Genomic DNA, 13123 nt, shown 5'->3' with positions numbered 1-13123 from the left:
GAGGACCCGGTCATTGCGAGCAGTAATATTGTCCTGAACAGTCGCGCCGATACTTGGCGGAAATGACGGGGGCTTCACGAAGAGCTTACACGTTGATTTCTGAGAAATAGATGCCATGATATTGGATTTGAAGCTCGGAGAACTATTAGAATTGCTTGTTGGTGCCTGCGAGGAGTTAACACCGGATCGGAAGGGAGATGGAGGACAAGGGGAATCAAAAACGGAGCTTGCCCCTGGGTTCTGGGGAGGGGGTATGGAAGAAGATTCATTGTGTTCCTGCGCGAAGCTGGCATCGAGTACACGTGCAGTGTCGCAAGCGATCTGTTTGGCAGCTCGGTTTGTTGCACGTCGGGTTTGCGTAAAATGTCGAGGAGATCGCCGGAGTGCAAGCGGGGAGCGGGGAGCTTTGGAAGCAGTATTACGCGCCCTTGTCATGGCGCTTGGCTTGTGTGGGTTTCTTCGGACAGAGAGGGAGAACTTCTAGCATAAAAAATGGAGTGAGCGCTGTAGTCCCCAAAACGCGAACTCGCTTACAGAAGCGTGTGCAAAGGAACGGTTCCCCGCGCCCCTCACGGCCTCAAATCGTAGCCGTCGGGCGCCAATCAGAGGCCGCCCAGTGCCCACTACGGTGATATACAGTGACGCGCGGTCACGGGATTTTGAACCCGCCATTTTGCCGCGTCTACATTCCCCAGCTCCTCCCCGCCCCGCCACGCACAGCTCGCCGCCATGCCCTCACCCGCCTTCCTCCTCGCCTTTCTCCGCGCCCTGCCGCTCTGCCTCTCGCAGGGCGCGCCGTGGCTGGGCGTGCGGTGCGGCTTCGCCGCCTCGCCCGCGTGCGCAGCCATGCGCGAATGAAGAGGAGGGGTCTGGCGAACAGCTTGCGGAGCAGAGTTACAGGGGGACTTCGGGTTTCTGGCGGCGTGCAAGCGCGGGCGGGGGGACGAGATGATGGCGCTGACGCGTGGAGGTGCGTCGCTGGCGCGGGCGCAGCGGCAGCACAAGCCGTAAGCGCGGGCGTTGCGAACGATCAACGTGGTGAATGTGCGCGTGCTGGACGGGCGGTTTCAGAACAACTACCCGGCGCGCGCGGGGACGTACGAGGAGTGAGTGTGCAGTACGCCGTGCGCCACGACGGAGAGGGGTGGCGAGCTGACGTTGGACGTGCAGGACCCGATCACCGGGATAACGTCGATAGCAGACCGGGCGACAGTGCGGCTCGGCGACCGGTATAGGAGCTGGGTGTTCTTGCTCAACCTCGCGCTCAAGCGGACGGTCCGGGCCAGGCGGCTGAAGGTGAACGCGGGGCGGTGTGGGTTCGGAGACAGGTTTAGAGGGGGTTATACGGACGTGTACGGGAAGGCGCTCAAGGATGGACCGGAGCCGGACGCCTTGGGGCAGTTCATGAAGCCCGGGTTTGTTGGGGGCATCCCCGGGAACTTTAGTCCCGGGAAATATGGGAGGGGCATGTACCATGCAGAGATGGAGCAGAAGTTCATCTTGCCGCATGGATATGGGATCAATCATTACGTCCACTAGGCGCAGCTAGGGGGCGGATTGCAGGCGGTTGCGGGGCGAGGAGGTGGTCGTGGGGCGGATGGAGGGAAGAGGTATTTTATTGTGGAGCAATGGTTGGGCATCGGGTGTATTGTACTTGGTGTGGGATGAGTTGTGGTTGGTTTAGATGGACAGTGGATGTTCGTTAGATGGTTGTCGGTGAGGGTGATGCGGAGTGGGGCTTGCAGATGTAAGGTTTGTAAAAGGTGAACGGAAGTGAATGCGGAGCGCCGGAAACCCAAAGTACCCCTTGTAACTCTGCTCGGCAAGCAGCTCGCCAGACCCCTTCTGCTTCATTCGCGCATGGCTGCGCACGCGAGCGAGGCGGCGAAGCCGCACCGCACGCGCAGCCGCGGCGCGCCCTGCGAGAGGCATAGCGGCAGGGCGCGGAGAAAGGCGAGGAGGAAGGCGGGTGAGAGCATGGGGGCGAGCTATGCGGGACGGGGCGGGGAGGAGCTGGGGAATGTAGACGCGGCAAAATGGCGGGTTCAAAATCCCGTGACCGCGCGTCACTGTATATCACCGTAGTGGGCACTGGGCGGCCTCTGATTGGCGCCCGACGGCTACGATTTGAGCCCGTGAGGGGCGCGGGGAACCGTTCCTTTGCACACGCTTCTGTAAGCGAGTTCGCATTTGGGGGACTACAGCGCTCACTCTATAAAATGGCGGGAGAAAGTACTGTGTCTGGTTTGTAATGTTGAGAGAACCAATGTTTTGATCTGCATGTGTTTGTATTTGGATTTAATTCCACCCTTTCATTGCACTGCAAGTGCCACTGCACCGCATCGAGTCCATGGAATTTTAGTAGTGTGCATATGGACTGGGTGTGGATTGGTACTTCCTTTAGCCAATGGATTTCGACCAGTTCGCAGAATTACCAAGCATTACAGTGGTTCTGTGTAGCATTCGTTGTGGCGTGCGATTAATTTAATGAAATGACCTGGCCAATAGCGTGACCTCAACTGGTTGAAGGAAAACAAAAGAAAAGAAACGCGCCTGTTAGGACTGGCCCTGAAATGGTAATTTCTGGTTGTCTTTTGAAAATATGCCCCCGTCACTTCGTCAAATCGCCAAAGCTATAAATATGGCGCCCGCTGTGTAATACTCGCGATGCAATGCCCACCGTCATGCAGGAACGCGCACTTTCACTACTGGTTTCCATGTTTCTTGACGACCGGAAATCATCATCTTTGTGGCGTGACAAAATTTGATTCCACGGTGTCGTCACTCGTGTGTTGACGGGTATTAGCAGGGCACCCCGCAGATACTAAAGACTTTTGCGCGAACGATTATGAGCAGGGGTCATTTGCAGGGGTCATTTTCTGGATGTGATAAAAAGCGAGTGAGGTCCTGTACGCAGCTATTGCCCCGCCCAAAGATGCCTTCTAGCTAGGGAACAAGGCTTCTCATCGGATCGGCTGTAGGCAGTGAAGAGGGGAAGAGCGGCGGGAACTTGTGAGCAAGGTTGAGTTGGAGGGGAGTAGGACAGGGAACGCCGTTCCCCTAAACTTCCTTTCGTCATCGGCGATGACGAAAGGAAGTTTAGGGGAAGTAGACATATATTCGCGCGAAAACATTTGTTCAGGGGAATTCAGATTTGGTGAAGTGATCTCACCCTACGAGAGCGGCACCACTTCATCGAATGTGGCGGCTGTCCGTCAGATTTTCTGAGCGATGATTGGCCAAAAAAGTGGTAAAGTGGCAATCTGGCAATTTCCGGATGAACCAACTGTGTCCATCCAGAAATTGCCACATTCATCCAGAAATTGCCACATTACTGGGTCCATCTGCAATAGCGACAACTCCAGAGAAATATTTGAACTGCGTTTTAATTTATATGCAATCTCAATGCGCAGCAAGAAAGCTTATTGGTTCGAGATGGTTCGAGATGTGCTCTACGGAGTCTTGTACCGTGTTGTAACATTAATTGGCGTGGAGATTTCAAGCATCCGACGATATTTCACGTTTCGGCTAACGCCGAAACATGGTTGGCAGATAAATTGATTCTTTCACCAGCGTCATCACCTCGTAAACTTGAATCGCTCCGTGAATTGCTCCTGGTACCCTTTGAAGGGTACAGTACCCTTCGGTACATAGACCAGTACTACTGTACGACGCAGTACCTCGGATGGCTTTGAAGATGACGCCAAAGTCTTCACGCAGTGAGGTACAGGCAGTTTGCATGTTTTGCATGTGGAAGATTGCTGTTCGCCCAGGACATCCCACCGAACGAGCCGTTGGAGATCCCCCTACCCCTTTCTTCGCGTCACCCTTTCCTCCCCGAAGTGTAGACAGCCATTGCGGGGTATGCAGGGTAGTATTTCGGTTGTGTTCTGTTACACTGTTGTGGGATATTTTTAGGGAAAATTGCATTTTTACTGTAGAGGGAGATTTTATACTGTAGTCCGAGATTTTATTTGAATTTTAGAGAAGCGCACGCGTACGGCCAGGCGGAATCCGGGCCGGACGCGTGGAGGCTTCTGGAAGGAATTTCGTAGAAATAATAGAGAGAGGGTGACGGGCGCTGCGGGGAAAAAGGGAGGGAGAAGACACTCGGCCGACCCTCACCACGGAACGGCAGGCTCCTCAAACCGCATCCCCCATTTCACCAACAACATGGTACTCTTGTGGAGGGCCGACGCAGACACAAGTGCGGGCCCTAACCCTGTTACCTACGATGTGTCGAACGGGTCAGATGTTTCCAAGTTTCTGTTCGTATACGAAAATATCATTATGCGCGGCAAGCTTGACGAGGAGAAGGCAGGAGCTATCCTATGCCACCTCGAGGGTGCCGCGTTCGACTATTACTATGACACGTATAGTCATAATGGGAGTCTGACCGAGGCCGCAAGTAACTGGGACGGTGTGAAGAGCGCCCTGTCTGACCGTTTTACGGAGGCACCGAGGCCAGAAGAAAACATCCAGAAGGCTAAGAGTTGCCGACTGGATGGTAGGAACTTGCTTACTTCGATGGATGAAATGGACAAGCTCTACAGGAGGGCTGGTTTCAACGACGAGGCAAAGTACGGCCTGCTTCGCAATGCCGTAATGGCACATTTCGATGTTGCTCAGTTCGCGATCTATCGTTCTCCGACGACGTACGAAGAACTGATGAAGACCGTGAAGGACTTTGCTGCTGGCCGTGACGCTTTCAAGGCCGCAAAAAACGGCTGCGCAGTCCGTTGAACCTGTGACGCCCAAGCGCGTATTGATGCGTTCTGATGTGGATCCTCGACAGGACAAGCTGGAGAACAAGGTAGACGCCATCACCAACCAGCTGGCGGAACTGTCACTGATGATGAAGAAACGACAGACGCCAGGGGACAGTGATACGAGTTGGACATGTTCCTATTGCGAGGAACCAGGGCATTCAGCGACTCGTTGTCGTTCCAACCCACACCGTGATACTCGTTGCCCAACCTGTGGGAAGATTGGATACACGACGAAGACTTGCTGGTCCCGCTTGGCGAGAAAGAATGTGGTTCATGCATGTCTTCAAGGTAACGCTGGAGCAGGAAGCGCTTATGGTCCCAAAGCAGGCAGTTCTGCCAACGACGCCGGTGACAAGGCCACCAGAGACTCGAAGCAGGTCACGGTCATAACTGAGACCACCAAGGGAGAATTGGTGGCAGCTACGAAACGCAACGCCGAAGGAGAGGCCTTGCCGAAGCAGTCGAAGAACCGTGAAGAAGTTTCGATCCCGAGGCCGCTGAATCCCACTCCAGTAGCTCCTAGGGGAACTCTCCCGTGGAATGAGCCGCTGAGAGTGCCGAAAGTGAAGCCTGCACGCCAGAAGAAGAAGAATGTTTCAAAGAAGGCGGTACTCCAGGAGCACGACGGCAAGTACAACGTCGTGTCAGAGCTGGCGAATGCGCCGTCTGGTCTAACATTTGGACAACTTGTCCGTGGAGACGCTGAAGGAGCAAGGAAGGAGATGAAGCGCCTTCTATCCAGGAGATTGGGGCGTTCTCGCGGGTTTGCGGGCCACACGGATGTCTTCCCGATGCGTCTCCGGGTGGTTACTATTCAAGTTTATGGAACTGATGCTCAAGCACTACTGGATTCTGGTGCGGTGCCGAATATCATGTCGCCGCACCTCATGAAGAGACTTTCTCTGACACCAGAGAGTACGAAGAAACACATCACTGTGGCAGATAGAAGAGCTCCTTTTGTGTTGGATCACTGCGCCATGTTCCCGTCTCGTTTGGGGACTGGTGAGCATGATGGACTTCCTTGTCGTTACGGGAACACCGTACGACGTCATCGTTGGGATGCCGTCGTTAGAGGAGCTTCAAACGTGCATTGATTTGGGGCGACAGCATGTCCAAGTAACTGTGGGTGCTGAGACGATTCGACTAAGTCTTGAGATGGATGAAGACCGTAAGAAGCCGGGATCCGCTATAGACAGTGAGGACTTCACGTCAGACTCGGCGGCCGTGCCGGCCGACTCGACTGATACGGATGAAGACTTCGTCCTTTCGTTGCGTGAAAGGGTGCCGTTTGAACCAGACCTTACCTGGGCGGGAGCAGTCACTGAGGACGAAGATCCTCATGCTGGACTTCGGGACCTAGCTGAGGAAGGCTCGGAGTACTAGCCGGCAGATGAGAAAGAGAAAAGAGATGAGAAGGAGGGACTTCTCATGTCTAAGCTGAGCCATCTCAGCAGAGAAAACGCCGACCGCATAATGTGTTCTCTCAAGAGTATAGGAATAGCTGCATGGTCTTTGGACGACCTCAGGCCGGCAGATGTCCCTGTGTCACATTCGTTTTAGTTAACTGACGACAGACCCATTTCGCACGCCGTTCGGAGGCTCCCTCCGAGACACAACGCGGTAGTGCGTGAGGAGATCGAGAAGATGCAGAAGGCAGGGATCATTACCCCCTCTGTAGCTCCTTGGTCGTTTCTGGTCGTCATCGCAACGAAGAAGGACGGGAAACCTCGCTTCTGTGTTGACTACCGCGAGCTTAACCGGGTGATGAAGGCCGACAAGTGGCCGTTGCCAAAAATGGAAGAGATATTCGACGACCTTGAAGGAAGCAAAGTATTCACTACCCTGGACTTGTTCTCGGGTTATTGGCATGTGCGGATGGCTTCATGGTGCAAAGAACAGACGACGTTTGTCTGTCGGTACGGGACGTTTCAATTTGAAGTGATGCCATTCGGGCTCATGAACGCTCCTTCAACATTTCAAAGGATGATGGATGGCGTATTCAGAGACCTGCCATTCGTCCGAGTATACCTTGATGACGTGGTCATTTTTTCGAAGTCCTTGGACGTCCATGTTGACCACTTAATTGAAGTGTTCGAGCTGATTGCTCGCAGTGGATTGAAGTTGAAGGTTGTGAAGTGTTCCTTCGCGCAATCACAGACCAGGCTATTGGGGCACGTCATCGGAAAGAAGAGATTGATGTGGATCCAGAGAAGACATCGATCATTTTGGACACCCCCGAGCCGCGCACCAAGACGGAGTTACGAAGCTTCCTTGGACTAACGGGGTATTACCGCCGATTTATCCCTAAGTTCGCAAAAGTGTCTACATCGTTGCATGCTGCTACTTCTGCCAAAGTCGAATTTGAATTTACGGAAGGGATGCGGACCGCCTTCCAGGAGTTGAAGAAGAGGGTGACGTCTCCTCCGCTGTTGGCGCTCCCGAAGTTTGACGAACCCTTCGTGGTCGAGACAGATGCATCCAACATGGCAGTGGGAGCAGTTCTGGCTCAGAAGAAGGAAGAAAAGAAGGTTCACCCGATACAATACGCGAGCAGGGCGATGACGGAGACTGAGAAGAAGTACTCCACCTGTGAGAGAGAAGCGTTAGCGGTGATCTTCGCGCTAAAGAAATTTCGGGTGTATTTGCTCTCAATGCAAAAGTTCAAGTTGATTACGGATCACCAAGCGCTTCAGTATGCGTTCAAAAAGAAGGACATCCACGGCAGACTTGCCCGTTTGTTGGATTTCCTGGCGGAGTACGAATTCGAGATATTGTACCGCCCGGCTCAAAGAATTGTGCCGCTGACTTTCTCTCGCGTCTACGAGAAGACGATGGCAGGCGCGAGGAGGATGAGGGGGACCTGGTATGTGCTGCCGCTTTTGCGAAAGGAGATATAATGGATGAAATGGAACCTCATGTGCGGGACACGTACCGTTATCTCGAAGGCGAAGAGATGGTCGAGCAAGATGCTGCGCAGAGGCGCAGAATCAAGAAGAACTCCAGGTGGTCCCTCGCCTGGAACGGAAGGCTGTTTCGCAGGACGAAGAATGGGATCAGAACAATCCCTTCTCGGGGGACTCGACTGCAGATATTGCGGTCGCTGCATGACGACATTGGCCACTGGGACGCAACAGCTACGAAGCAGTTCGTCCTTGACAGGTACTGGTGGCCGGGAGGTCATGGTGATATCTACGCCTACGTTCGTGGATGTGAAGGCTGCCAAAAGGCTGCGCCCATCCCGACGTACAAGAACACCGCGGTGATACCAGTCTCTCAGCTCTTTGAGACATTCTCGATAGACTTTGCGGGACCCCTTCCCAAGACGAAGAACGGAAAACGTTACATCCTGATAGCGGTCGAACATCTGACTGGTTGGACCCTGGCTTGGGCAACCGAGACCGCTACATCTGCCGAAGTTGTCAAGTTCGTGAAGGAGGAGATCATCCATTCGTTTGGTCCCCCTCGGACTATAGTCTCAGATAACGCAACATGTTTCAGCGCGACAGCGTTGAAGAACTTCATGGCACAACAGGGAATTTCACGGAAACCGGTCCTCGCCTATGCTCCCATGTCCAACGGAAAAGCGGAGCGTATGGTTGGGACCATCAAGCGTTCAATTCGGAAGACGCTATTAGGTCAGGGCGCCGCTACCTCTAAATGGGAATCGGCGTTGAAAAAGATTCTCCACGGGTACCGTCGGCGCCGACTGTCCGACGGGTTCTCCCCGTTCGAGTTGATGTATGGAGTTAAGCCGCCCTCGCAACCCCAGACCGAGTCGAACCAAATCCGGTGGGGGGGGGCGTTGAGGGGCGCAACTTGGAACTGTTAGCGACCCTCGCGATCCTAGCGACGAGGAATGCTAAACAGCTGGACAGGAAGAGCAAGAAGATGGCAGTTATCTCACAACGCCAATTTGACGTAGGCGACCAGGTTCTGGTTGCTTGAGGAACAGCCTTGGGAGGGCTACGGAAGTGGCCTTCCGGAGAATCGAAGTACTACGGCCCCTGCAGGGTAGTACGGGCAAAGCACCCGCGGTACACACTCGTGTGGCCGGGTTTGCGCTACAGTCGACGGGATATCCACGCAAGTGGAGTTTAATCCCCTTTATTCAGAAACCCGCACATCTTATGTACCCATGGTCTGGTGCGGGGATGACTACGAGGAGTAGGAGGACAGAGACGATGTAGTTGAGAAACTTCGCTGGGATTGGACTCTCTGTGCGTTTTAGAGGCTGTGAGAAGAGTTGTTGAGGGTTACGGAAAGAGGCGAAATGAGACATCAACGGGAGTCAAGGTTGTCCGATGGAGAGGGGGCAATGTGCATTCTAGCGGAATGAGGAAAGAGGAGGCCGTTCGATCAAGGAACGTCGATGCTATAGGAGTTACTGTGACGCAAGGGCTGGCATTGTGAGCTGTGAAGGCGGCGGAATGGTCGGAACGACTACAGAAGACGTCTACATGCAGGGTGCGTCGGTGTATATGCGGCTGAGAGACACTGGAACTACGGCAGCGTATGATTCAAATGGATCAGTGCATAATTCATGCCTGAGTTGGTGAATCTCTGACCGCATGCAGCCTTGCATGCGAGCCACAGGTCGTAGCCTTAATCAGTTGATGCGACCGTCACGTAAATGACGAGTTTCTCGAGCCAAAGGGCGATGAAAGCATGCCCAACTTGTTTCTCGATCTGGTTCTGGAAATATTTCACTGACAGTCAGGCCTGGGAGTAGCCGTTGAGGATGGTAAGTCGTCTTGGTCCACGAAAAATGACGTAATCCACTTGTGGTTACAGTTCGCCGGTTATCGTAAGACGGTGGTTGCTAATTTCTCCGCTACGAAACGAACGCAGCCGAAGGCTCAGGCGACGCAGAAACCACGCGGCCTGAGGCAAAGGCGACGTGAGACGAACGCAAGCCGCCTTGCTACCAAGCGCAAGATGTTGCAGTTTCCCGCCAGTGGCAGCCCTTGCCGTCTGCCTGGTCCGACCCATGTCGCACAGAGAGTACCGTCTGAAGGACCACAGACCTGTCGTGCGTGGCTCGGAACGCAGCGCGTTTCAAAGAAGTCCCGGAACAGGAAGAGCAAGAAACAGAGGCTCAGGCGACGCGGAGACCACGCGGCCTGAGTCTCAAACTGCGTTGGACGATTAGCGGCCGGAGGCCCGGGAGACGCGGAGACCACGCGACCCGAGGCTACGGTGACGCTGAACGTGAAAACCACAAGTTCGGGCGACGCGGAGACCACACCGCCCGAAGTTGAGGTTGAAGTGCCGGATGCGGCGCGAGAAAGAAGCGACGCGAGCGTAGTGGGTGCAAGACGGCGGTGGAGCGGATGAAGTGGTGTAGAGCGAGGACCGCGTAGAGGAAGGCGGTTCGGCGTAAAAGTGGAGAGACGGTGGCCGGGGGGCCACAGCGGTCACGCGAGGAAGCGGGACACTATATTTACGTACAGCGGCAGCCGCGTGGGCTGCGCTGGATAGGGGGTCATGTGGGATATTTTTAGGAAAAATTGCATTTTTACTGTAGAGGGAGATTTTATACTGTAGTCCGAGATTTTATTTGAATTTTAGAGAAGCGCACGCGTACGGCCCGGCGGAATCCGGGCCGGACGCGTGGACCCTTCTGGAAGGAATTTCGTAGAAATAAAAGAGAGATGGTGACGGGCGCTGCGGGGAAAAAGGGGTGGAGAGGACCCTCGGCCGACCCTCACCACGGAACGGCACGCTCCCCAAAACCGCCTCCCCCATTTCACCGACAACGGCACGTTTAGTCCCCTTGTGACGGTACTGTTTACAGGATTCTCGCCACGCGCAGAGGTCTCATTTGTAACGGCGTGACAGGTTGATTGATAGTGAAATGAGTTCCTAGAGTGTTTGCGAAGCAGAGTTATGATGCTAATTGGCAGTTTTTGTCCCATCTTTGCGTGCCCCCCCTTTATGATGCCCTCGGCAAGCCTCGGGGCTCATATCCGCACTCGGAGCGTGTCTGCACTCGTGGCCAGGAGAAAACCCTTAAAGTTACTATCTTCTTCGTCTCAAACATACAAAGCACGAGTCCGTGGCAAACAAGCCTGTGGTGAGGGAGCAACGATAAGTTGCTCTCCGCTTCCTCTCATCTGATAGATGGCCTTCGTTTCTCCAATTCCAGTGCGATGGTCAAGCCACACCAGCTTCTCTGCGTCAAAAGCGATCGTGCTCCGACATCATGTTTCGCATCATAGCCGACGCCGCGCATCCATGGAAGCTCAACAATCATCCCCGACCTCCCCATCTCAGCCTGTGCAGTCTCAGAAACTAGGCCCCAAAGCAAGCACCGCGCCCAAATCTCAGCCCCCCTCTCGCCCTCCTTTCGCATGGCTTGACAACTGGTACCCAATGGCATGGGCAGAAGACGTCCCACATTCAAAGCCCATCCCCGTTACCATTTGGAATCTCCACTACGTCCTGTTTCGCAATACGGTGACAGGTAATTACGTCGTCATGGACGATGTCTGTCCTCCCCGTGCCGCCCCATTGTCAGAGGGTCGACTCTATGAACGATCACGTCCAGACGGCAGCATGGAGACGATTCTGGAATGCGGCTACCACGGCTGGCGCTTTGATTGCACTGGTCGCTGCGTTGACATTCCAGTAGTGGACTTGCAGAAACGCATCCCAGCAGCGGCAGACGTCGGCGGTTTGTATGCGACACATGTTTCCATCGCCGGTCTCATCTTCGTGTGGTTGGGTGACCGTGCTAAAGCAGATGTTAGCAAAATCCCAGTGCCGAAATACCTTTTGGATCTTGGTGATCGTGTCACGACTTTCCGGAACCCATACCGCGTCTTTCCCTTTAACTTTGGCACACTCCTTGAAAACGTCGCAGACCCCGCACATGTACAGTGGTCTCATCATGGAACTGGTCAGGGTAATAGAAACACCGTGCCACGTAATGGAAATCTAGAAATCCTTGAGAAAGACGACGCCAGCGGCTTTTTCAGAGCCGGAATCCGCATCGGTGATTCACCATCACATCGACTCAGTGTTACGTTTGAAGCCCCGACCAGTGTTGCTTATCGGCTTAATTCACCTGTTGGCAAAGCCGCACCTTTTTCCCTCTTGACGTATGTTGTCCCCATCGACTACAACCGTTCCGCTTTGTTCGCTGTCAATTGTAACATCGACATGCCGCGTATTCAGAAGCTCGTGAAGCGAATTACTCCACGCTGGTATGAACATACGATCTCAAATTTGATCCTTGACGGGGATTCACTCCTGTTGCAATGGCAAGAGGCTCATACGCAGAATCGCATTCGCGATGGGTACGGCAGCGCGTGGAAGAAAGAGTATACGCTTGCATCGGGCACCTGGGATTCCCTGGTAGTAGAATTTCGGCGGTGGCTTGACCACAACTGCCACATTATCCCGCACCAGAAACAAATTTCATCCGAGGCGCCAATTGTTCTACAATCGCGAGAGGAAATCAACGACAGATATGCTTACCACACGAAGCATTGTGAATCATGTCGGCCGGCGTTGCAGAATCTTCGAACAGGCCGAGTAGCAGCGTTCGTTGGAGCAGGTATTGGGTTCGTCACATTCTTGTGTTCCGCGCTCCTATTTGCCGCGCTAGGTTTCGATCCCCCAGGCAGACTTGTCGGGCCATACCTGCGTTTTGGGCATACAAAACATAACAGCGGCGTCTGCACGCAAATTATTATAAACACATCCCCGCAAGCTGTACGCGTACTGTACAAACTCTCTCGTTTATTTTTCTCTCTCTTCTTGCACTACCTCTCGAGAGGCAGTGGAAGGTAGCAGATTCCTTTCTCCCATGAGGGCCAGAAAGCTGGACACATACTGAAGCATTGCATGTCGAAGGATCGGGGAACATTCGTGTTGTGCTGTACAGCATGTGCTGTACAGCAAGGTAAGAAATGCTAGAGAGGCCAAAGGTCCGGGCCTGGTAGTGTAGAATGCAATTAGTGGTGTCTCCCCTTGCCTCCAGGAACAGCGCGAGACAGTGCGCGCTTTGCGAACTAGGCTACGAGCTTCGCTCTGGAAATAGTTCCATTCCCTTTTGGGCTAGGACGAACATCAGTAAACATTGGAGCTTTATTGCTACATTGGTGATACTCTCCCGCGCGAGTAGTCACAACTCCCGTCCTCAACCGATCCGTGTTCCAACAGGAACAACCCAGGCTCCTGTGCGCCTGCCGTTAGGACAAGAGCGAAGACTTGACCTCGAAGGAACACTCTGTCATAGGAGTTTTCCGACATTGCACGCCTTTAAAGCGCTGTTAGGGTATTTACACGTGCCTGCTTGCACAGAGGTGCGAAAAATGTCCATAGCACCTACTGCTGAATGGGTAGACTGT

At 53.9% G+C, this 13123-nt stretch overlaps 1 protein-coding gene; it reads left to right on the top strand.

The window, feature by feature from the left end:
* Positions 1-10889: 10889 nt before the first annotated feature.
* On the top strand, positions 10890-12869 carry CHC_T00006958001 (hypothetical protein). XM_005710257.1 is given in 2 exon segments: positions 10890-12563; positions 12564-12869. The coding sequence occupies 1 exon segment, from the start codon at positions 10890-10892 to the stop codon at positions 12561-12563; it is 1674 nt and encodes a 557-aa protein (XP_005710314.1). The 3' UTR covers positions 12564-12869.
* The last annotated feature ends 254 nt before the right edge of the window (positions 12870-13123 follow it).

This window comes from Chondrus crispus, genomic scaffold, assembly GCF_000350225.1.
Source record: "Chondrus crispus Stackhouse genomic scaffold, scaffold_57, whole genome shotgun sequence".
In the NCBI taxonomy this organism is placed as follows: domain Eukaryota; phylum Rhodophyta; class Florideophyceae; order Gigartinales; family Gigartinaceae; genus Chondrus; species Chondrus crispus.
The sequence above is the reverse complement of the archived record's forward strand: the minus strand, read 5'-3'. Positions and strand labels throughout refer to the sequence as shown.